General features: G+C 43.3%; 1 protein-coding gene across 1 annotated transcript; it reads right to left on the bottom strand.

Moving 5' to 3' along the window:
* Positions 1–629: 629 nt before the first annotated feature.
* gas2l3 (growth arrest-specific 2 like 3) lies at positions 630–25,669 on the bottom strand. The gene is given in 10 exon segments (XM_079653682.1): positions 630–2,988; positions 3,101–3,205; positions 4,089–4,230; positions 4,308–4,371; positions 5,267–5,284; positions 5,287–5,398; positions 5,586–5,704; positions 6,978–7,164; positions 11,684–11,739; positions 25,562–25,669. Coding segments are annotated over 9 exon segments (2,250 nt in total). The 5' UTR covers positions 11,708–11,739; positions 25,562–25,669; the 3' UTR covers positions 630–1,509.
* Positions 25,670–26,939: the final 1,270 nt, after the last annotated feature.

Here is a 26,939-nt window from a genome sequence, read left to right as displayed (position 1 = left end):
TAATTATCACATTACCAACCTTAAAGGCTATAAATTCTTATTAAGCATTTTATACAGTCATTTGTATTTCACCTCAAATCCTCCGCCGGTTACTAAGCACCTGTTCTTTTGTAGTTTTTCCACAGTCTGAATACCTGCAGGATTTAGTTTGGTATTCAGGCTAAGTAAGTTTTACGGCTTTAGAGAGTGGAAACAAATCCTGAAAAAATTGCTGAAGCAACAACCTGTTACAGCCTAACAGGTTGAATAACAGAGTAAGCCAAGTTCATCTTTAAAACATTCGTCCATTTATTGTTCAAAAGGACAAAAAGGTAGCTGGGACAAGAGACACAATCAAAGACTCAACATTCAAAATCTGACAAACACGGCGGTTTCTTTAAAGTGCCAAACTGAACACACACACACACACACACACACACACACACACACACACACACACACACACACACACACACACACACACACACACACACACACACACACACACACACACACACACACACACACACACACACACACACACACACACACACACACACACACACACACACACACACACACACACACACACACACACACACACACACACACACACACACACACACACACACACACACACACACACACACACACACACACACACACACACACACACACACACACACACACACACACACACACACACACACACACACACACACACACACACACACACACACACACACACACACACACACACACACACACACAAGAAACCATATAAAAAAGGTAGGTTTAGCTCTTTAAGAGTTTTAGAGCATTTTTTTTCTGTTTAAAAGAAAAGGAGGCATTTGATCAGTAGTCCACTCTGGGGAAACCAAAGTCATGAGTGCTCGTACACTGTGCAATTTTTATCAGTAAAAACCATTAAACCCCTCCCCCCCGATCATCTAATACATTCTAACGCCGCTCAGAAACTAGAGACTTCTGTTGAAGGCACACAACAGGAAGATATCATTATTCAATAATACCAAACTTCACTGTGACTATCCGCCAGTGGAAAGGTTGTTCTCACTGCGGGGGGAAGCTCATCACACACATGATTTGTGTTCCAGTTGTGTCGCTGAATTCCAGGAAGTACACAACTTTGGTAAAAGCAGGATTCTTTGCCATCCTGCAAAAGTTCATAAACAGTATAAGTGCCTTTTCCGTAACCATGGCTGTATCCTGGGCTGGTGCGTTGGGATGATCAAGCTTTGAGGTTAGTGTTGATTATGCGTTTCCTACCCTTTGTTCTGTTAAAAGTCAGAAAACACAAATAATTTGTAACGAAAGTGAAAATGTAAACGTTGTGCAAGTTTTCATGTTAAGCAGGTTAGCTGACCTTTTAAAAAAAAAAAGACCATTAAAATCACCACAAAGACGTAGAGACACCTTTTGGATTAAAAACATACAAAATAAAACGCTATTAAATAACAAACAAAAATAAATCTGAAGACATAAAATTAATTGCTTATTGTCTCTCAGTCCTCACGTCCTCGGCCTCCTCCTGCTGATCATCTCAAAGTACGGCTCCTCCCCCTTCCCCTTGTGTGGGGGGGCCTTCCTGCAGACACCTGGCTCGGCCCTCACATTTTTTATGTTGGCGCTGTTTTTCTGGGGGGCAGTAGCGTCAGGTTTCACTGCTGACTTCCCGCTGGGTGGGGCCGCTTGCTGGCGTCCCACCCTCGGTGCTGTGGCTGCTGCTTTCTGATTGGCTTTACCTGCCGTAGGAGTAGGAGGAGGGACCCGCCCAGGGACAGCAGCAGTGCTGCGTGGGGGGGCAGCAGCCACCTTTGTGGGGGCCTGCCGCTTGGCTTTGGCTGTGACGTCTTTGCTCTGCAGCAGGGAGGGGGTGGGCTTCGGCAGCACTGGAGATGCTGTCCTTGAGCAGAGGTTGGGTGCGCGGGAGCCGGGGGCCTTTGAGCTGAGGATAGGGGTCCGGGAATCAGTATTGGGAGTCTGTGAGCTTAGGGTGGGGGTCTGGGACCCATGATTGGGTGTCCGGGAGCCAGTATTGCTGGTTTGTGAGCTCAGGGTAGGGGTCTGGGAGCCATGATTGGGGGTCCGGGAGCCAGTATTGGTAGTCTGTGAGCTGAGTGGGGGGGTCCGGGATTGGGAAGATACTGTCGTTGGATTTCTTGCGGCGATCCGCACCCTCCTGGCGGCCTCTAATCGGAGGCGCGAGGCGGGGGATCCGGAACGCCGCTGAGCAAGGCGAGAGCGCTGGCTGGAGCCCGATGGGGGCCGGGCATCTTTTGGGGTGGGGACCCGCACTGGTGCCGTGACGGAGCCAGGAGCACATGCAGCGATGGGGCTGGAGGGTTTGGGACATTTGGTAGACGGCTCGGGGCAGACGGGGCTTCTGGGCTGGGAGGGGGGGCTCCGTGGTGAAGGTCTGATCTTCAGCTTGGGGGCGGGCCGTGGCTCTGCAGGGGCTGGGGATGGAGTCAGGGGTCTGCGATGGAACAGGGCCCCCTGACTGCCCAGGCCGAGGGACGGCGTGGAGGGCAGAGAGGAGGAAGCTTTGGAGGGGCCACTCAGTGCTAACTGGGTGGGCTTCCTGGGGAAGGAAGAGGCCACCTGCAGGGTCTTCTTGGGCGCTGCAGCGGCACCTTTCCTGGGCAGAGTGGGGGTGCAGGCGGGGGAGGGGGTGTAGGAGCGACACGACAGAGTCGCAGCGGGGCCCGGCTTACAGGCTGTGGTGGAGGAAGAGGAAGAGGAAGAAGAGGAGGAGGATGAGGAGATGAGGTTGTTGACAGCAGCGAGGGGGTCCATGTCAGGAGGGGGGGGTGGAGCTGCGTGGCTGTGGTGTCCTCCCAGGCCGGGGGGGCCTTTCTGATAGGCCAGGATCTTCTGCTCCAGGGTGGTGAACTGCAGCGTGCGCAGGGGGTCGTACTTCATCAGGAAGCCCTGCAGCGTGTCCCAGCCCCCCCCCACACGCACCATCACATGTTTCCCATGAAGCATCTGTGGAGGGAAATCGAGTAAGATACATGGTGGTTTGATGAACCAGACATAGAGTGTGTGTGTGTGTGTGTGTGTGTGTGTGTGTGTGTGTGTGTGAGAGCTTAACACTGACCCGTATGAAGAGGGTTTTGTCTCCCAGCCTGTAGCGGCCCTCGGACAGATACTCGATGGACACTCTGTTGGAACAGTTGCAGGAAGGCTCGTCCATGCCGTGCTCCTAAAAGAGGATCATAAAACGTTAATATTAGAATAAATATTGAATCCAACAGTTACAGCTGAAGAAAAGCCTTTCACATAAGGAGTAGCTGTGAGGTCATGAGGTACAGGCGAGGTGAAGCAGACACACCGGAGTTAAGGATATAATTAAATAAATAACAGCACATACTTCCAGCTTACAAACCGGTAATTTGATGTGTAAAGGAAACTTTAATTTGATCTAAACTGCCTCGCGCTTCAGTGACTGTGGTTATTTTTAGCCCAGCCGAACACAGGGTCCAAATAAATATTTTGAAATGTAACTTTTCCTACATGATACCCGTATCATGTAGAATTATAAGTGGCTTCCTGTGAGAACTTTACATTTTTGGGTGAAAACACCAGAAGATATCATGAAGAAATATTCGTACTTCTTCCTAGTGATTATCGTCGCAATATTTGAATTACAAGGAATGGGTTTAAGATGATCCAACCTCAAAAACTGTAAATGGAAATATAAAAAAAAATCTGAATCTGAAGTCAAGTTGTGAAAAACGGGTGAGGTTTACAACACCAAACATTAGTAATGATCCTTCTGTTAGTCGTTGACAATTCATGTGAATATAAGAACTAAAGATGTATCTGTTAACCATCTACTATTATATAATAAACACATCATTGTATCCCTCTTTCCCCCCCCCCCCTCTTCGCAGCCTCTGCACAGTGGTAGAGACGGAGTGTGTGAGTCAAAGCGTCACGTGCTCCGTTGTGATGCGTCATACCCCGCGGGGCGCTCCAACGGGGTCGCACATGGACCACCTGATATGATGCTAATGTGATCAGCTACACAGATTTATCGTTTGAGCACGTTTTCTGTTTTGGATCAGCTGTCGGTCGGGACTCACCCCCGCTTGGTAGAGACCACCATGCTGGCAGCAGACGCTGAAGGTCTTGACGGCCGGAGGCGGCTCCTCCGCCATCAGCAGAGTCTCCTCCAGCTCGATCTCCTTCTCCAGCTTCACCAGCACAGGAGGCTCCACGCCGTACCTGAGAAACACGGCACAGTTTAGGATCCCAAGTGATCGCCAATCTTTCACGGTTTGACGCTTTCTCCTCCTACTCACTTGGAGACGATGCGTCCGATCTGCAGCAGACAGAGACACACCTGCCGGGGCTCCTTGTGAAGCACTGAGGCAGAAAACACAATGAACACTTAGATAAGGTGAAAAACTCAATTCACGTGTTACATCGGGAAACGTGACACCATCAAATATAGGTATTCCCCGAGGGGCTGCAGCGGCGATTCGTGCGGAAGAGAACAGAACGTTAAAGTCTCGCAAGGACATTCATTAAACACATATACACGGAAGAGTAAGGGAATCACTGCGGAGGTATTCTTTCATAACCGCATCAAGACGGTTTTTGGTAGAGCCACTACTAATGAAGTGATCCTCAGGACGGAGTACTCAGGGCGATTGCTCTGCACAACAGATCCTATTAAATCATTAAGAAGTACGGCTTAAACAACAGGGGTATTCTCAGGAGCTTACAACCAGTCTAATCGGTTTTACTATGTTAACTATGAGAGGTCCACATTCGCTTTGTGGGGTTTGATTATTATTTCATGACAGTTGGTGGTTCTATAATCTCAATCGATATTTGAAATTCTTAACGTAATACACTCAAGAGGAAATAATCCTAGCATCGTGCACCGGTCAATTCTGAGTGGTTGCTTCAATTGGATGTATTAGTTCAGACTCTTGAGAGAAAAAGAAATGTGTATAACTTTGTCTTTTTGTGTCTGCAGATTTCACTTAATTTGACCAAAGATGTGCATTATGTAAAGCCATTGTTTGCTTAGGGAAGTTCGTACATACAAAAAAGTAATAACTGTGGGTTCTTGCACCACGCATTGATATGTACATAACCAGGAAAAAAAAAAACAATGATAAGTGATCATAGCAAAGGTCATATTTACTCAGTCACAGGTTCACGTTTTCGGTGGCTGATGTTAGACTGAACGTAACATTTGGCCATGGCTTTTATAAGACTAGTGTTATGCCAGTTCTTGGTGGTTTCTTACCGAGGCCTTCGGACTCATCTCCTCCACGCCGGCTTGGCGACACCACGCCAGGAAGTTGGCGGTGTTGTCGCGAGCAAAGAAGGAACCTGGAGAGGCGTCCCTCTTACATGCTATCTTCCTCTTAGGGAACACCTGTCAGGAGAAATAAAGAGGAGAGGGGGTTTACAACCAAATGAAAAAAGGAAAATATTGACGAGTTGGCATGACGATCACCCTGAGGAACATTTATTTGCAAACAGCATTAAGTTCAAGCGTGCTAGCTGGACTTCAGATGTCCCCCCCCCCCCCAACCCTCCACCATGGATGCTGGCTGACTCACCGTGCCAAGCGCCGAGGGGCAGCTCACCGCCATCTTGGCCTGCAGCGCGCCGATCAGCTGGCAGAGCTTCACGCCGTTATCCAGCTCCTCCATGAAGAACTCTGCTCTCACCTCCTCGCCTGCACAACCCAAGACAAAATAGAAGAATTACATTATTATTACGATTCATCCGATTTGTCTCGTTTTGTGGATCTAAACCACACTTTTAGTCCAAACTTATCACAGCCTAGAGTTAATACTTCCTTTCTCCATTAGCAGTTTCCCTGTATGATGTCTTTGGTTGTAGGGATTTACAAAAAGGCCGCACATTGTGTGATGGTATTTCATGTTTTAAATAGTTTTTTCTTATCAGCTGCTTTTTATTTTATCCATCCAGAATATTCTATATAGTTTTTTTAATATTTGATATAATATTTTTCATTTTATTTTTAATTGTTGATTTTCTTTTCCACTTTTTAAAGTATTTTAAGTGTTGTATTTTAATGCCTGAACACATTTCTACTCCTGTGATTAAAGAATTTCCCAAATTGGGATCAATAAAGTATCTATCTATCTATCTATCTATCTATCTAAGGCTCTAATGACAGAGGGGGTTCTGAAAAGCCCCCTGAAAAAAAATCTATAGATTTTGATATTGGGCTTTATGAATAAACTGTGGTTACATATATAAATACACATTTAAAGAAAAGAAGGAAATAAGGTTTCTTCAAAAAGGGAATAGTACCAACACATATTTTCACTCTAAAACTCACAAAAAGCTTAGTGACCCCCCTACTGACTCTCCCACGACCCCTTATTGTAAATCACCACCCCAATAAAATCCACAAAAGGCCCTGTGAGCTGAACTCACACTGGGAACCAAATCCAGAATAGCCAGAGAACTAAGTGACAATAGATTGCCTGACAAAAGTTTATTCCCCCGCTACAAGAGTCGCGCCTCGGGGCCCAAAACGTTATCCGCTGCACGCCACCTGTTCCTGCAGCATCCGGGCCCTCAAGCATCAGGACTCATCCGAGCAAACGGTCAAAAACTCAAAAAATGTGGGATTCAGGTCGACGCGGTCACGGTACGGTAACTCATGTTTAGTGTTTAGCCCCTAGAAACATTCCTCACAAGAAAAACGGTCAACTTCTAAAAAGCAGTTTCACCAGCAGTCAACAATAGAGTCAGTTTCAGTTTCCTCTCTGCTCCATTGTATCGTAAGGGACAAAAGGTGCCTGAATAACTGTGGAAACCGGATTTGGTTCCACTCTGTGCAGCGTCCAAATCCAATTACATGGTGAGCCGTGTCGATTCTGCTTCAGAGTTTTCCACGCCTCGAGAGGTTTGGACACATGTAACTACACTACAGTCAAATATAAACATCAGAATCTGTTCGAGGCAGATCTTACCCAGCATGCCGCTGAGCCAGATGGCCAGATCCTCCTGCATGGGCACCAGGGTGGCCTCGTGCCGCACCGCCAGCCACTGGTCGTACTGGAAGACGTTGGTGAGGCCGGGGCCGTGTCGCTGTGCCAACGGGCTGCGAGGGCTCATGGGGCTCAGCAGCGGGGCATCGAACTTCTCACCGAACCATACCTGCAGATGAGAGGAGGGACGATTAGCGACAAAATGATTGGTCATTGGTTAAATGCTTATGTGTTCACAAAATATGATGAATTCTCCCAACAAAACCAAGCTGTTTTAGCTGGCTTGACTACTTTTTTTCAAATTGAATTGTCTAATTCCCTGGCCTTTTAGACGGAAACGTGTTATTTTTATCCCATGATACTCCTAAAGCTTGTGTGTGTGGATGGGGGGGGGGGGGGTCATCTGTTGTTCATGTGTTGTTTTCTCTTGCAAATATGAAACATGGGAGTTATTTGTCACTTTCACAGACTTCACTTGTACTGACATCTCCACTAATAGATACTTTGCAGATTAGTAAGCGCTTTTATACGCAACGTTTGATCTGAGGGCTACTCACTGTTAGTTGTAAGACTTTGAAAGAAATACTTATAGTATCTGCATTAAAGGCTTTGTAAAAAAAAAAAGTCTGAGTTTACAAATCGTGAATATGTCTAAAACTTCTTATTATGGGTTGCTTTTTGACCCTGAATATATAAACTATACTATACTTATAGTATCAGAAAGGTTTGGTGTCTAGGTTGTGTTGTCCCTTGTTGTGAAATGGGCTATTAGTTAGCATTTCTCCCGGCACTTCATGATTTCATAAGCAGAATAACAAAGCTTCTTTTCCTCAAACACAACTTACAACACCCATTTAAAAGTATGTTGTTTGTTTTTAACTTTAATTGTTTGCAGGCAGAAGGGAGGGACGATCTTAAACCAGCAACAGATGTTTGTGGTCTTTGATTCACGACTCGTCCAGACATTACATAACTCTCTTTTCCCCTTGTCCACTTTGACATATGTTTGAGATACAGCCTTTAATCTTTCTTTCCATCACATGTAGCAATAATGAGAAATTGCGTCCCCTGCTGTGAATGGGTTATTGTGCTTTAGACAAGGAACAGTCTTGTGGGGGCCTTGAACTCATGGTGTTAGTGGGCCTACAAACAGGAAACCTTGTGGCAATTAGAACAGAGAGCCAGTCATAGTAATGTACTGCTGAGGCTCAGAGGCTACTGTGTGGGTGGGTGTGTTCCTGTGTATTTGTGTATAGCAGCTTTAATGAACCAGACACTGGATGTTTGTTGGATAATGTCAAACATCTCTTTACTTGCTGGGACTATGTAAAGATAACTGGGTATAAGGCTGTGAGTGACAGTGAGTCTTAAAGGGGCCCCAATATACTTTTTGGGGGTTTCCCTTTCCTGTAGTGTGTTTTTGTGCATGTGAATGATCTGCAAAGGCTAACATCCCAAAGTTCCCTCCAGAGGGAGTTTCTCTCCCACACACCCCTGCCTGAAACGCCTCCATAGAACTTCTTTCTTTACTTCCGTAACATAGTGACATGATATCACTACCTAACACCTGCTGCGCTACTATTGGCTAACGCTAAAACACATTGTACGTGATAGACTAAGGGGCGGCACATTACTAAGTGGTTGACCAATCGCAACAGGGGCGGTCGGCAAACCAATCAGAGCAGACTGGACTCTGTTTTCAGACAGAGGGTGAAAAGTGGTGCTGCAGGACAGGCAGTATTATAAAAATAAAGAGTTTTTTGAACATTAAAGCATGGAGACATGTTAGAGTAGCGGCACTAAATTGAAATATGAAGCTGAAAAGGAGCATCATATGTCCTCTTGAATTCATTTGACTGTTTAAAATGTGGCCAATACACTTAAAATGTGCTTAATGAGGGGATTTCTATTAATAAATATTTAAAAAGAATTGAGCCTCTCAAATTAATGAAATGCAAACGGTGAAAACAAAGGACTACTGCAGTGATTTAGTAACACAGTGCTGCAGTGATGAAATAATGATGTTGTCAAACACTTGAGTTAGCATTGCCCTCGTTACCCCCACAATAGCCATTGGGATTTGTATTATTGCAGAAAAACACATTTCTCAAGACACGGAAAGCTTCAAAATAAAGCTGTGGGGTATTTACTGACGTAATTTATGTTGCAGAACAAAAAGATCTCTTGTGCTGTATTTACCCGAAACCTTATTTCAGCCATCTTACTGACAACAGACAGAGCAGCTCTTTAATGCAGGCTCAGAAAATGTGGAAATTCTCAACGAGAAAACTAAAAGATCAAAGTCAAGGCCGCAGAGATCAAGACTGTAGGTCCCTATTAGTACGTGGATCAAGCTCTTAAACACTGGATCCTATAATTCCCATAATGCAACAAAAAAAAACACGTTTATCAAATCTGACCAAACCTTAGTTAATAACGCATGTCTTCCCATTAAAAAATGTGAATATAATCGGACAACTTCATCAGATTTATTCTATTAAACTTTGTAAAAAATACATGATATAACCGTTTTCAAAGGTTGCTCCTTTAACATTGACTTCAGGCAACTCAGATTCATTTAGCTAATTTAATAAATGAATGTGTAATCTGATTGTTTGCTGAAATATTGTCTCAATGCAAACAAATGCTTCAATGCTTTGGGAAAGGTTAAATTCCTCCACACTCGTCCCCATCAGGGAGACATTTAGACCCAGAGGTGGGAGCAAAGATGTGACGGGGGAATATATGCACAAAGCGAAAACACCTGATGTTGAAATGTGAAACGGTTACCTCACTTCAAAAAGAGATGAGCCGACACACACCCACACACACACACGTTACATAACCTGGTTCCGAAGGGCAACAACCCCCTGCAGGTTTGCAACAACATACGTGCCTTTCTCCTCATCGAGCTAATTAGAAAATAAGGCATGGTAGTGTTTAAGTTTTAAATGAGATAATCCAGCCTCTCTCTGCCAGCTGAGTGCATATACACGCTCACCGAGAGCATTCGGACAATTAAACTAAAATCACACGTCTGTCCTCATTAAGCGCTGAAATGTGTGTTGTAATCCTGGCCTGTATGTTACTATTTACGCTTTAAGAGTTGATCTGATGCTCTTAACCTGAGCCACTTATACTAAGGACCACTAAAACTCCCCGAAACAATAAAGCGGAAGAAAGGTCAAAAAGAAAAAACGGGACGTAGCAACTTAAAAAAAAACATGTCAAACCAGTGCTAGAATCACAAGCCTCATCATGTAAACTCTGTTGACCTTTGTGAAGCCATCAGTATAGACTTGTGATGTTAGTAAAACATTCAAGCCTACCAGACAATATATTTTAAAATGTGTTGCATTAATAGTTGTGCACAAATGCTACTTATAGCTCCACGAGTGCGTAGATGTTCAGCATGGGTGAGCAGCGCATGTGAGTGTGAGCAGTTATTCAATGTGACTGTGCTCTACATGAGCAGTGAAGCTCTGAGAGACTCTGCAGCATCACCAGCGCCTCATACAGTAGGATCAATACTCACAGGGAGATATATCATACACACTGTGCCAATATCAGACACGTTGTAACAATATCATACACGCTATAGCAATATCATTCAAGCTGCACCAATAGATACAATGTACCAATATCATTCAAATTGTACCAATATCATATACTTTTTACCATTTTCTTTTATACAAACACACCATGCCAATTACAAAATGTACTACTGTTGCTTTAATTAACCAGGACGTGTCTTTAAAAGGGTCATCATGTTTGCAATACGGCTGCATTTTCCATTAAATTCTCAATTATTGATTATTGATTTAGTCTTTAAAATATCAGTAATTGTAAGAAATGTCAACAAGTGCCTAAGATGGCGTATTCAATTCTCAAGGATATTTTTTTTACTGTCATAAATGAACAAAACTATAATATTTATTTTGTATTATTATTCTCAAACCCAATTATTTGATAAGCAAAGTAGTTGGTGATTAATGTAATAGCTAGCAGCTTAGCAGTTAATATTTGCAGGTCTAAACTACTCTTCTCTGCGTTTTACACAAAATAAATGATATTTGAACAATATAATAGGCAGACAGGAGAATGGACCACATTATAAACTAATGGCGATGTCTTGTGGGACAGACAAACATCGTGTCTCGCCACATGTTCTATGCACAGCACTGGGATACATATTTCACATATCCACAGTCCAAGACGGGTGGGGAGGGCGAGAACTTTCCTAACCAGATGAGAGAGAACAGCCCTTCATTGACATGGGACAATCTGTAACCCGACACGTTTGTTGTTCTGGGTTTTGGGACCGATGACATCTCGTTGCTGGGAGGGAAAGGGGAAAACGTGGTTCATTCCACCCATTCCCCCTAAAAGCTGTTCGGAGAAACTCCTCAGGGTCGAGCAGTGGAACGTCAGACATGCACAACAACAAGACGGCATGCCGAAAGATAGGCGGGCTCACCACAGCTGCTGGGTGGGACACAGATGTCTGCACTTTTTTTAATCCGAATACCTCCAGTCTGAGGGCTTTTTACACTACATGGCCCACAGATTGGTGAGCCATGTGAATGTTCCAAACTGTAACACTACCTATGATAGATTGAAGGACTACTCTTTGCTCTGGCCAATAAATCAAAGTACACCTGGTCCAATGTAGATGCTGATGAGCTTACCTGGATGCCTGTCTGAACAGCCATGACTGCGATCCCAGAGGATTCACTTCTTCATTCTGTGAAGAGAGAAGACAAAGAGAAAGAAATGAAATCCAGATGTTCCTCGTCACATTACAGTTCAGAGCGTGAATAAGGATAGTCAGGTGATCGAGCTGGTACACATATTTTGAGACAGTAAAAAACATTTAAAGGTCACCTATTATGCAAAATCCACTGTTTCATGTCTCATGTGTCCCCTCTGCGTAAAGAGATTCTGAAAGTTTCAGGAAAAAAGATCCGCTCACTCTTTGTCCTGATCAGTGTTTCCGCCAGACCAGGGCTGAGAGGGCGTCCACCCCGAGAGTGGGGGGGGGGGTGAGCCGTCCCTTATAGATACTGTAGTGAGCCGGATCATTTGGCTCGGCTCTCTTGGCTCCCAAACGGCTCTTCATGTTGCCACAGTATACCACGGAGCGTGCTCCACAAAAAAAAACCCGTTCATCGCGTCCAAATCTCACACGTTCCGTGTTGTCCTGTAGCAGGCACCTTCAATGTCGGGGAAACAATCTTCAATACTCCGAAAATAATCCCACCAGACTCCTTTGCCCCTCCAACAGAAATGTCCTTGTTCTTTTTCCTTTTCGTCATTTCAAGCGATAAAAACTCTCGATCTTCTCTCGAATTATTAATATTTTTGGATGCCCTCGGCTCGCGTTCAGGGCGTCCCGAGCTGAATAAGGGCGTCAAATGACGGCAAGACGGCCCCCTGGCGGAAACGCTGGTCCTTATCCATTTATATAAAAACCTGCCTGAAAATGAGCTGATCAGATTTTGGCCACTTTATGATGTCATAACGATTTGTTCGGCTTGTGTAACCATTAGCCAATCACCAACAAGGTAACCCCACCACCTTATCACCTGAATCTCCTCCTAGAGCACCATTGTGTTATTTTTAACCAAATATCTCTCAGAGGGGCGTGGGGAGGGGCTCCTTATTTTCATCTAAAGTAAAAGACACAGAATCAGCCCTTTTGAAACAGGGCTGAAACAGAGGGGATTATGGGATGCTGAAATGATCTGTTTGGTATTTGGAGCCAAACACTTCAGAGACATGTTTTGTAAATATCTGAGACCTATCATTTATTGATGAAAAACAGTATAATAGGGGACCTTTAAGCTAAACTAAGCTAAGAATCCCAAGTTCTATAACCATACTTCATGTCTAAGTAAGGACAACCAATTAGCACATTTCTTAAAATGTCAAACTAGAAAAGAAAACCACAATTCATGGAGTGCAGTAAAGGTCATTGTCCTAATCCATAATAATATAAATGTTATTTCCCATGTTGGTTCACTACCATACTATTTATATTGACTCATACAACATGTTCAGTTAACATTTTTGATTAGTGGTTGTTCTACTTAATTAAATGAAGGTGAATTTTAGCAGCTAAGATTCTTTACGTCTTTTGATATATTTAGCATTTAGCACTACACAGACATCTTCTGGTTCTTGGTCAAGAAGGAGCTATGAGAAGCCCTGTGAATGACCTGCATCCCCCAACCAATGACTTAAGCTTCAGGACATACACAGATTATAACTCAAATATTTTACACCAATTTTACAGTTATGCCTCTACCCAACTAAAGTACGCATGGACCTTTGATGCTTCTTTGGCAAAAAGTCCACCAATTTCTTATGAATGAGTCATAAATTCACAAGAAATTATAAAGACATTTAGCCAAGTGTCCTGGTGAATCATATGGGAAAGTTGAGAAGTAATGAAATGGGACAGTTGAACAGGAAATAAGCTGCTAACGGACCACTGGGTTTAAACCGGCCAGGATGTTGTTGTTGTTTTTTCTGGACACACAGTGAGTTTTAGTAGATCAGACTTTCTCACGAGGAAGTGATGAGGTTACTCCGAGTCCTCCTCTCTGCCCTTTCTCACACAGGATGTGAAGGATTACCCCGGCGCTCAAGCGTCCCCGAGGGTGTGTGTTTGACAAAGGGAGGCAGTGGGTGGGGGGAGAAAGCAATCACAAGCAAGTAGATCCTAATAACACTGATAATTTGGTCAACACAGCTGAGGCCATAGTCTCATACCAGCACCCTCCCCCCAATGCCCTGCACTGCACAAATATCAACTCAAATAAACCTGACACTGCACTATAGAAGCTTTGTGAAACTTCCAGAAGCATGGAGATTTCCACTGATGTCATCATACATATAGAGATGAGGCAACAAAAACGGAATAATCATCCAGTAATGCCTTTAAAGCCACTTAAAGCTCCAGTAGTTCATTAGAGGCCTGACTGAGAATGCTGTGTGCCGTCATCCGACACCCAAAACTGCAGCACATGACAGAGAAGATGCAAGTCAGCGGTCAAGGACGAGATGGGAAGGATGACAACACAAGACAACTTACCTCAGAGCTGAAAGCGTGTGGTACCGTGCGAGGAAACTGTGCCGAACAACTGCGATCAGCCTCAAAAGCACATCCTCGTCAATGCTGAGTCAAAGCCCTTCGCTACGCTGCGTACTGTCCTGCCAGAGAGAGGCTCCACGAGTGAGCAGGGGAGGGAAGGCGGCGAGGGACTGACAGGGAGGGAGGATGGATGGGAGGAGGAGGAGGAGGAGGTGCAAGGAGAGCCCCGACTAATGAAGTGGCTTCGCTTCACTAAGCCCTAGCCGGCCCCCCTGCTTCCCCTAACAATCCTGTCACGGCGGGACCCTCTCACAAAGCCTCCATTGTTTTGTTAGCTTGCCATCCTCTCCAACACACACGAGAAAAGGGGGGGAAGTTACCTCTACTTCCTTTTCATCTTCCACCTCAGTAGTAAGTTTGGTGTTGGAAGCAAAATGAGATTCCCTTTCTGTTTGTTTTTTTAGGGTTGTTCATATCAAGAAAGATTAAAAGCCTGAGCGATTAATCCAATTTTAATTACACCTTCCAATGTTTTATGAAAAGCTCCATGATCCCTGTGCCATTGTCAGTTGGGGCAAACTGTCACCCACCCACCCATCTGGAAACACGTCTTGAACCCCGTCTCTTTGCCACGCTCTGTGGGTATGACTTTTTTAAGCAATGTCATCACCATCACAAGTGTCATCCTGATTGTGTTTGTTGCAAAATCCAGCAAATCCATGAGATGACGCCATGTGGAAAGAGTTTCAACAAGTTGCCTTCGAGAGAGGAAAGTCTCAGGAAGCAAAGAAGAACAAAACACATGACGTCACGCTATCGACAGATGTTGGTTTTCCGCATCTGCTCTAATGCTGTGCAGTAAGACTGATAACATTCTGTGAACATCCTGTTGAATATCAATGGTCCTGATGCACCATGAGAGACATGAAAAAAAGTGAATCCCTAAAAAAGCCTCAATTCTTCACTTCAAATATCTTTGATGTTTGTTCAAAGATAGTTCAACATGTTCCAAGTTATTCATTTTGCTCTGAAAAATCCAATCATACCGTTTTTAGGATACATTGCATATGAAACTCATTTGAATACCTACTGACTTGTGAAGGAAAATGAATGGAAATGTCATTGTGATAGATTAAAGCAATTTCCTCAAGGCAACAAAAAAGGAATAATTAGAAACGGTGATGGAATGATGACATTAAGGATTTCGGAAAAAGGGTAGCGGTCTGGGATTGCTCTGATTCTCAACATTTAGGCGTACAAAAAGCCTTACACCCAACAATGTAAAGGACAAAGGGCAAATCTTTGGCTGTGGACTCCAGTTGTGTGCATCTGGGGCCCAGCAGATTCCCTCTAGGGACCAAAGGCCCCCACACACAGTCAAATGTCAAGCACAGAGGAGGACGAGAGAACCGAGCCAAAAAGGGGAGGCAGGGACAAAACATGTTTTATAATGGTGGTGAACTTAGGCGTGGCATGCTGAAAGGGCAGGGCTTGACACAGTGACACAGAGCACTACCACGCACATTCCCCAACGGTCGCCTGGGTAAAAAACACTCGACAATGCTGCCACTCTTCTGCCATCCATCTGGAATGTGCCGTTTTCTCCGTCACCTCGCTGCTTGACAGTTTTTGCGAATAACTTAAGTCTTTGGGTTTCGACTACGCAGCTGAGTTTCATTGGGGATCAACTTACCTCGTCAAGCTCATGGTGAAGCTGTACTTAGTATCAACAATGGTATTTTGAGGCGTTTCGATGAATAGAACATATAGTGGGAAGTTTCAACTTTCCAATAACCCTAATTCTCCATTCACCACACATAAGCTTTTGTTCAGGTGCACATTTGAGCCATTGCTATGTTTGTGTTTGTAAAGCCTCATTGTGGTTAACTGAGGCACAGGAATCTATGACCCTAAAGACCCAGGTCAGGTTTGGGTTGACAAACCGGTAATTCTCGTTTTGACTGAAATAAAAGCTTTGTTGTGGGTTTCCGCCACTTAGGAAGCCATCTCCAGACTGCATGGATTTACCCACTTTTTAAGCATTAATCTCAGATGGCACCTACAGATGTTACATTTATAAAAGCATTGCTGCATAATAGAGGCTGCAGATTTCACATTATTCAGTGTAATAATCAAATTTGATACTAATTAAAAGTTGATGGTGAAAATTACAAAATGTCTTTCCAAATAAATCTTTAACCGAACATTTCAGGGATGTCTTTATATAAACACACACCATCACAACTAGTTGAGCTAACTTTCCTAAAAAAAAGGCCTGTTTTTCTCCTTATAGTGCTCAACACAACATCCACTTCCTGCTTGAAAAGGTGCTGAATAAATAAAAGGAATTGCCTTTGTCTGGGTACAAATGAGCGGAATAATGGACTTGGAGCCTATTAAAGGAAAGGGATCTAGTACGAGTGTCCCTGTAGCCCCAACTAAACTTAGATGCTGTGTGTGTGTGTGTGTGTGTGTGTGTGTGTGTGTGTGTGTGTGTGTGTGTGTGTGTGTGTGTGTGTGTGTGTGTGTGTGTGTGTGTGTGTTGCGGATGGGGGTGGTACATCTGTCCGCATGTTACCCACGCAGGTCACTTCTCTCTCTCGCTCTCTGGTCGTAGCTAGTAATCATTTAAGAGGATCAGCGCTATTCCAGACAGATGAGTGCATCCACCTCCACGACGCTCCGTCATCACAACACATAGCACGTGGCGCACGCATGCTGCCTGCCCTGCGGCACTCCGGGCAACCATGCATAAGAGCACAAAATAAATGAGAACACATTATATAATGAATTAAAGGTAGATGATTCATGCTGTGACGTATTTTTGATTTCCAATTGTGTCAGTTGAATGAAGACAGAGAGAACAGGGGTCAAAAAACTAAAAACAAGTGGGCCATGTGCAGTTTTAGGAACCTCAAGGAGTCTGCGTGATTTGTTTTTTAAGTCCTCAGAGAAAGTAATGATTTATTGACTATTCACTGTAGGGATGCTCCGATCAGGGTTTTTGGGGCCGACTGCCGATCACCAGAATCAGAGTCGGCCGATACCGATCGCCAATAACGATCATAGGGCGGGTGGGGTCTATGGGGATCTTCCATTTAAAGTGTTGTATTGTGAATTCTGTAGCAGAGTTTCCGTTAGCCGGTAATTACCGGACTATGACCGGTAATATGCTGATGTTTAAAACTCAGTTAATGGGTCTCAGTTTTATATTGCTTCAGTTTATAATCGTAACGGATCGAAAAGTTCAGATTCATTTTTAAATAAATGCACAAACAACATAATTATTACATTCAAATTAAGTACATTATTCACTTTTACATTAACTTTGGATAATAACATGGGAGAAACAGAGCCTCTTTTCCTCTCTCCCCCTCTCCTGACAGCCCGTCAGTATCTCATGCAGCTCGCTGATCCAGTAATGAGTGACCCGACAGTGAAGAATAAACGTATAACTAGTTTAGCTTGTTCCAGAGGTAGACAAAATAGCTAAGTGTGATGTTCTAACTTGAAGTGTGTGTTTTGCTCCGCTCACCGGTCCGTCACAACGTGCGGAGCTGCATTTCTGCTTCACACAGGTTGCATACCACTATTTTATTTTATTTTTCGGACATTGCCAGATAGGTGAAGCCATTTTGGCGAGCTTCTTTTGCCGCGCACAGAGAAAAGTCTCATGTATTTTACGTCTCCTGATCGGCCTTTATAGAGAGCACCGATCACACTATTAAGAGTGAATATCGGCCGATAACGATCTGCTTCCGATCGATCGGAGCATCCCTAATTCTCTGGAAGTTAACAAAATTAAGGCATGTGTTCTAGTAGCTTTGAACCACTGGTAAGGCACTGGTTTGAGTATCTTACAAGTGGCTCAAAGCCAGGAGGTTTAAAAAACTCCCTATGTCTCATAACAACTTTTGCACCAAAAAGGGTTGCACCAAAAGGGTTGAAAAAGGATAGTATGACTGGAGAATTATTTTTCCGGGGAATGAATGCAGATTGTAACCATTCTCACTGAAGACCAATCGAGATGCGAGTGTTCTTTGTCCTGTGGGAAATGTATCTAAGAGGTTTTTTAAGTGAAAAGGAAGCCCTATTTCTAGCTATTTAATGTGATAAGTTGAGCAGACAGAAACGCATGAGTAACAGCCCGTCCACACACAGTCATGAAAAAAATGTTGAAAAATCTTGGAGCTGGGCGTGTCTGAAGCTTGCCGATTTTTTGCGAGCAACGCGACCAACAACCAATCACATGAATCTCCCGTCCCAGACATACAAAGCAAAACGAAGTAAACTGGATATAAACTCCACAAACAGGCGAAAACCTACCAGTTTCACCCACTGTCTCTGCCACCTCCCTCCATGCCTGGTTCCTCCGGTCTGTATCCCGGTAAATAGTTCTGGTCGTAAAGAACCGGGTGATTTGCTACCGTAATTTCTCGTTTGGAATATGAGGAAATGAACTGCGGTCTGGCGGGATTTGCATAAACGGGATTTGATTGGCTGATGCCAGCTTCGCAAGCATTGGGAGCATCAAAATTTGAACATTGCTCAACTTTTGATGCTCACGATGCTTGCAAAGCCATGCTCCGCTCCCCACAATGCAGTTCGGCAAAGATTAAAAATCTTCTACGTCACCCCATTCAAGTGAATGGGCGAAGCTTTGAAAGATTTTTTTCATGCCTGTGTGTGGACGGGCCGTAATAGCTGAGTGTGTGTACCCAGAGCCCGCAGTGCTAAGAGGCTGTGGGCCAGTGAACCTCCTGCAATCCAAAAGGGTTCTGCTAAGCCAAACTTCCCCCAGGAGAATACCAACTCCTCCTCTATTAAACTCCTTCCTGCTGAGCCCTTTGTGTCTGGACTTAATTACCCTGTCACCGGAGCATTTCATTAAAGCCTGGCCTCCCCTTTTCATTACAGATGGGGTCCGGCTACAGTGTGATGAGAGGGAAATGCATTCAGTCGAGGAGAAAGAAAGAGTAAATATAGCTGTTGAACTGAGCATGACATTCAATGAAACTATACTTTTTAAAGTCAATCAGTCGCCCTTGGGCCTGTACAAGCTTGCTATTCATGGTTTTCTAAAGACTGTCTCTCTTTCAAGTAGGATTAACACATTTCTAGGCCTTCTTCCTCTCTCTTAGAGGTGAGACAGGGAGTAAAGTCCATCTTAAAGGCTTGAAAAAGTGGGAGCCACCTGCCAATCCCATTTTGATTTGTTGACGCTAATCCACAGCTCTCTACACGCCACCGGGTCATTCTGTGGATTTGAAGCCACCCACTGCTGGCTCAGGATCAGGCATCCCACCCTGCCTGCAATAACCTTAAGCAGCAGAGGAGCCATGCAAGCTGATTCCAGGCCAGTGAAAACAAAGAGACCATCAGTTTGCAGCACACAGACTCCTTCATGTAGGACGCCACACAAGAATATCCTTGAGTAAGACATAAGATACAATCAGACATGTTGTATTCACCCAAAGCATGTTGTTGAGTTGAGCTTTAACATCAGCTGACCATACAATCGCTCTCAAATGGTTATGTCTTTAGGTTTCTTTAAAGAAATTCTGGAGCAGTTCAGTTGTGGTGATAACACTAGTTGAACCAATCAAACAAAGCATAACATCTATGCATAATTGTATTCGTTAAAAAAAAAAAACGTTCTTGTTAAGAGTATTACTAGCCCATTTGCGTGTTTCTATCACTGAATTATATGCCCAGTCCATCCTGTAGCCTTAAGGTCCTTTCACACAAATCTGACACCAAAGAACACGTCCCGACGGACCCGACTGTTGTGTCGCCTCACGTCTCCTGCCACTTGGCCAACAGTCGCACTGGAACACACCGCAAAGACGTCAGCCGACGGCCAAGTAGCACTTGGTGGCAATAACTCTCCTTACCAGCAGGCGGCGGTAGTGTGTATTCGTCCATCAAAAGAGGCAACAACTGGAAGACAGACTGCGTGATACACCGAGAGAAGAAGAACAGACGGCGTGATATAAAAAAAACAATAAATAGCGTGTGCATTCCATTTTCACTCTACAGCGAGAAGCTCATGGGGGTTACCTGAACCTGTGTCGAGAGCTGGAGTTAAATGAAATCTCAGATGTGCCTTCTTAATCGTTTGTTTGGGTCCCTCACTTCTGTTTCGCTTCTCATGCACTGATTCGCTAAGCTGAACAGCCAATCAGAGTGATTTCTTTAGCCGACGGCCTTTTACCGACAGCCTACCGAATCGGCGGCGGAAGGTGTCGGCACGATCGAAAAGACACGACGGGGCAGGACACACCAATTTGAGTAGGGCGACAGGACGCTCATCGACGGCCAGACATCTATCGACGCCGAAAATGGGCTTGGTGTGTAAGGACCTTTACACAATATGTCGGTTGAGACAAAAACAATATTTCAAAGTGATCACTAAATTGACCAAAGCCCATCACGCAATCTCACAACTTTTCCAACAGCAAACTAAATAATAACGAGCAACACTTATCAGTTTTGTGAAGAGAATATCCAAACAGTGAGTCAATGTTTAACAGGAGCTACAAGATAACTGACCAGACGCACTGTATGGTAGGCAGTGTTTATGAAAGCATATGAATGAAGAGGCTGTGTGATGCAGTCAGGTGACACATCATATGCTGTGTTTGAAACACATACACAGCTTGGCTTCAGAGTTAATATCTCCACAGTTTAACATATTTCTCCTCGGTTTTGGAGCTGCAGCCAAAACCACAACCACAACAAGGCAGTTCTCCAACTGAGTTTCATCATGGAGGCAGACCTTTCCAACTGAAAAGCCCGATCTTACAGTTAAAGTTTCCATGTTCAGAGTGTTCCTTGTTATTTTTTAAAACCAATGCCAACATGATGTCAGCCAGCAGTTCAGCCAATCATCAGCAAGAGCGTGCAGTCGGGCATCATTCAAGCTGCAAATCGCTTCAATGGCAGCACAGTCATCATGTAGGCTGGCAGTTTAAAATAACGGAACAGAGCACACCATCATGACTGTTGATCTTTCTTCAAAGGATGCATAACTGATGGTCATCCCATAATGAACCGTGAGTCACATCATGCGTTCATTAAATGAATGCACTGGGACGTGAAACTGTTGACAGACGAGCGTACCAGGATGCTTCTTTATTGTCAAAATGAGGTAATCACCCTTCCTTTAGGGATCACACTGCACAGGATATCTTCTTCACAGCAAACGATAACATGGTTTGGCCAACAATGGAGGATTTGTTAAAGGTCCCATGTCATGCTTTTACGGTTATTACCCGTCCCCATCTGTGTTATGAAGGTTTTTATGCATGTAAACGGTCTGCAGAGTCACAAACCCTCAAAGTACACCCTGTAGCGAGTAAAACTCTAACACAGAAAATACCTCCCCAAAACGCCTCGTTGGAGATACGTCACTGTCCATTTGATTCTTCCGGGTACGCATGATGTCAACCGTACCCAGAACGAAATGGACCAATCCGTGGAGCCGTTACGTTAAGCCCCCGCTGATTGGTCCAAATTGACCAATCCACGGACTTCCTCACATGCAAACTCAGGCCCCGGCCACACGAGGACGCATAGGGCTAAACGCATAGGATTAATGCAAACGCAAAAAAGCTTCGGTCCACACGCAATGTTCACCAGATAGTGTCTGTCCACACGAGACAGCTCCGTTTAGCTGCAACCGCTGGAGAAGCTGCAGTACATATGCAGGAGCCTGTACGTGGCGCTGTAACTTCTTCCACTAAAGCAGCGAAGAAGCATGGTTGTCATGGTTGCCCTTCTGTTTATTCTCCGCGGTGGGGGCCGAGGGAACCGGGCAGAGTTTTTCGCCAGTCAACGTGTGTTAAAGTTTAAATCTTCCGGACAAAATTATAAAAGTGCCGGTCAAAGGTCTTCTTTGTTATTTATTGATCTTTAAAACAAATGAATAACGAATCTATATAATATAATAATAAAATATATGGAGCCTCTCTTTTTCCTCCCTCTCTTCGGACAGCGTCAGTGTCTGTCTCAAGCAGCAGCTGATCCAGTAATGAGTGACCCGGCCGACAGTAAAAATAAACATAGATTTATAACTAGTTTAGGTAGTTTGAGAGGTAATTAAAATAGCTAAGGGAGATGATCTGACTTGAAGTGTGTGTTTTGCTCCGTTCACCGCTGCATCACTGCGGGAGGAGCTGCAGTTGAGCAGAGCTGCGTGTCTCCGTCCTGTCAGATTAGACTTCACTCGCGTTTATGTCCATATCGAGAGAAAGATAAATAATCTGAATTCAGTGTGCAGTTTACTTTGACGCGGGGGTGAGCAGCAGAGGTGGGGAGAGGCGGGGCTATTGCGTAATCATTATCAGAAAATTATCGTATAGGGCTTACACACGGGGCCGTTGGAACCCCCAGAGCGTTGCGTATGCCGTTCTATCCACCTTGGGACCCGTTATCGTTTCCGCAGTTGTTTACTGTCATATTCGGTCGTCCTCGTGTGGCCGAACGGTCTATATGACACTAAACAGTAACGCAAACGACCGTTTTCGTCCTTGTGTGGCCGGGGCCTCAGTGCAAGCAGCTCTGCTGATTTCTCCTCCCTGGCTGCAGGCTGATAAGACAGTTGGGATCGCGGCAAAATTCTCTGCAGACCCATTCTCACAGCGTTTATCAACCTTTTTCTTACTCAATATCAAGCCACACTTATTGTTTTTACTTCGGCTGTGACTTTGTGTGTGCTCAGGATGAGTCTGGCTGTGTTTCGCTGTGTATCGCTAAACAAGGAAACCACACCTCCACGGAGCTTAGCGCGATTCACAACGTCCCGAAACAGAGCACACTGTGCTCACAGGGAGGGTGGGGGCTGGAGCTGCTGGAGCTACAACGAGCCGTTAAAGGCAGAGAGTGAAATTCAGTGAATACACGTAGTTTACAGAGATACTGTATGAGAAACCAATGTGAGTTTGGAAAATTGCACAATTAAATCTATTCTAGTAGACCTCAACAATGGAGTTATGATCAGTGGAAATGGCCATGACATGGGACCTTTAACCAAAAGCATCCATAAACAAAAGCTTGACAGGGGTCAGTTCAGATAAGCCTCTGTGGCCCAAACACCCTTGCTTGCCCTCCCCTACTCTTCACAAAAGGTCTGGACAAGAGGACATGAAAGGTCAAGCAAGGAGTCCTCAGGCTCAGCCTTATTAGCCACGTTTGTTTGTCACATAATCATCCTAGTTAGTGTTTGTAGGGATGGTTGGTGGGGGGGGGGGGGGGGGGGTGTTACCTTTCACCTTAATAGGCCTCATCAGTGTTGGTGGCACTTAAATCTCCTGTAAGCAGAAACACACTAACAAACCCATAAAAAGTGATAAATATATGTTTTTACAAGATGACATTTGAATTGAAACAAAGGAAACTCAAATTAAAGAAGCACTTTACTGTAGTCAAAGTTGCCGGTGTTAGATACTTGTCAATAATGACTGCCAAATAACGTTTTTCTTTTAGGCTGGGTAACGTTATACTAGAGCCAGCAACTCTCCAGAGACCAAAGGCCTTGTACCAGCAAAGAAGATGGATATAATGATTGAACAAACCTCAACAATTGCACAATAATGACAATATCGATATAAATGTTAATCATCAGCCCAAACTTTGATCATGGTATCTGTGTTGTGACTCTGTGTTTGTTTTAGGAAACCTTGCAAGGTATATGAAGAAACTGACGAAAGCAGTTAGTGCCCGTAATTTATGTGATTTTACAAACTGCACAAGAGACTAAGATAAAGTCATTCTGTTAAAAAGATATTTTCTGCACGATCACTCTTGAGTTTTGAGTATACTGTCAAGCATTTCCTACCTATCTTTTCTATATGTTATGTGTCTCTGGGAGGTTGTTGTATTGATTCTGGGTTTGAGGGGCATTGTATTAGGTACCATCAACTTTTTTTTTTTTTTTTAAATCGACTAAAATATTATAAATTATTCCATCAAAAGGATACAAAAATGATCCATTAGTTTCACGTCATATGTGAGTGACGGTTAATAACCGGAAAAGCATGACATGTGTCCTTTAAAAGTATAGACACATATCCCCCAAATAACAATACCCCATTACACACACATACAAAATAAATGAAGGGTAATCCTAGATTTCATTATCCCCATTGTGTCAACACACAGAGCATCGCAGCCCATGTGTGCCCACGTGCATGTTTAACTCATTAAGCCTGCTTTGTCTCAGCTGGTGTGTGTGTGTGTGCATGTGTGAGTCAGTGTGTGTATCAGTCTGAACTTCCTTCGGGAGCCCAAGCTGTGAGGCCTGATGCCAAAGATCAGGCAGATGGTGGTTATGAAGTTGGAATTGGGGTGATGTGTTTTGTGACAGCTTTGTGAAGTATAGTATACAGTACAGTACTGCAAGAGAGTGTTTCCTTGGTGCTTGTTAGAAAACACTTAATTTTGACTCATGAGTGACTCGGACTGACTAATAACTTAGTTAATGGGGTTGTTGCCAATTGGTCTAGTGATTGTGGCTGATAACCTCAAGTGTTTTGATATCAATACCTAGCTTAGTGCAGCTTTAAGACACTTAACATTTTAAATCTGGGAGCACATTTAACTGATCACTGAAACTAATCTGAGGGTAAGTCTACCTCTCAACTAACCATTATCTTCTCCATTAATTAATTGTTTCCTTTTCGGTTCTGATAAGGTCAGAAAATGTGTAAATGTTAATCACTGATTGCCAAGTCTCAATAATCAAGAAGTATCCACTGAAGTCTCAGAAACAGTCAGTGTACTGTCTGTCATAGAGGAACAAATAAACCAGAAAATGTTCACATTTCACAAGCTGTTATCAGAGAATTTACTTTTATTACTAAACACCAATAAATCCATTATCAAATGAGTGGTCAATTAGTCAATCAATCACCTGACTTTATCATCATGTAACAAACAGCTAATAACTCTTTAACCAGTTTATTCCCACCTGCCAATCTCGGTGTGTGTGTGTGTGTGTGTGTGTGTGTGTGTGTGTGTGTGTGTGTGTGTGTGTGTGTGTGTGTGTGTGTGTGTGTGTGTGTGTGTGTGTGTGTTTGCTAAGACCTGTCAATGTCAAATACCTGCCCATATGTTACAGACAGGGAAGTATGTAAAGTGTATGAATGTGAGTTAGTTTAAATGTTATTGTAAGAATGAAAGCCTACATTGTTAAATATATGATTCATTACCATAGCAACCGAAAATAGACCATAAACTAGCTAGAAATGATTGATAAAATATCATAATGTCCATCCTACTTCAAACTCCTGGCAAATTTCACATCTTTATGGGGTTTAAAACACACCCTGTCTGCTCCCAGTGTCCACGCGGCTCCCTCATGGATTTTTGGGGAAGAAACAGGAGGAGTTTCCTTAAAGACGAAAACTTTGTGATAAACTAAACAACAATTTATTCCCGTTAAATGTAAGTAGTAAAGTGTCAGACTTACCAGCAACAGTGATGGGTACAGAGGAGCAGACGTAAACAGTGCGTCCCTGTGTCAAAATCATATGTCAAAAAATTCACAGTTGTTCTCCAGTGATCGCGACGCGAGCTACTTTCTACTCTCTGCTGCTGCGTGAGTCTTTCGAATCAGCCAATCAGAGCGCCCCAGTGGCTGGGGGCGGGGCCACAGCCTCACCTGAGTGTCATTACACCAAATAATAAAAGTAAAATACAATATAATAATATAAAGGCCCAAATAAAGTTGTGAAAGATGTATAAGTCCCAGAATAACATTGTTATAGTGAGTTTTCAATAAATAAGCACGCTTTATTTGTCACATCGTTTTTAGCTTCACAGTCAACTTTTTATATTTTCCCTCTTTTAGTTCTGTTTTATCTTCTATTTTGACATGTTTATATTGTATGATTGTTTATTTTCATTTCCTACTCTTTCTTATTTCTAGTGATGTGCAATCTTTATATATACAGTCTATGTGTGCAATACTTTGTTTTAATGCTGCTGCAAAAAAAAAGTGTTTCCAAATGTGGGATCAATAAAGTATATTTTATCTTATCTTGAAAGTTATTTAATGTCTTCTGCTCATTCAACTGTTAATAGGAATCCAACCACTTTCTACTGATGCTCTATAATGCTTTTTCCTAGTTTTACTTTTCACCACTTAACCTGTGTAATCAGCCTATGTTTAACCCATTAAAGCCCTTGGTTTTGTACATTAAACTGCTTTTTTTTAATAGGAACTGCTTATGAATATAATTGATGACAGTTCACTGCCCACTACAGAAACAATGACTACTTGTGCTTTAAGGGTTTGGATGTCAAAACAGCTGTTAATTACAATAAATTATCATCTGCCCTATATAGAATATTACAGAAAATAATGGCTTTATTGTTATGGCACACATTATACCACATTTAATATTCACATATTCATAAACGCTCACACAAACGGCTCTCTAGCTGACCACAGATGTATAAGAACAAACAGTAGGCTACGTTTTTTTTCAAAATCAGATGCCTTTCTTATATAACACATTGAAATTGTCCCATATTTGGTATAATAGCAGTGTATACCCATTTCTGTGTTTTGTTTCATTCATAACATTTGTAAATTGGAAAAAGCAATAATTTATTATACATTTATAAGAATGTTTCTTTTGATTGATTGATTTTTTATTTTCTTCTGTCATGCAAATGTATCACGTTTGTATAGATTATAGCTGCTTTGTTTGGGGATGTATATTTTTAAATATGGTCAGTATTTTTTGTTTTTTAGCTTTAAAATGTCATTTTAAAGGAATCCCCCGCTCTGATATTTGCCCTTGTTATGATTTAGTGTTTTAAATAAAATAAAAATAAAACTT

This window comes from Notothenia rossii (assembly GCF_949606895.1).
Source record: "Notothenia rossii genome assembly, chromosome: 10".
NCBI classification, from domain to species: domain Eukaryota; kingdom Metazoa; phylum Chordata; class Actinopteri; order Perciformes; family Nototheniidae; genus Notothenia; species Notothenia rossii.
This window is presented reverse-complemented; position numbering and strand designations above follow the sequence as displayed.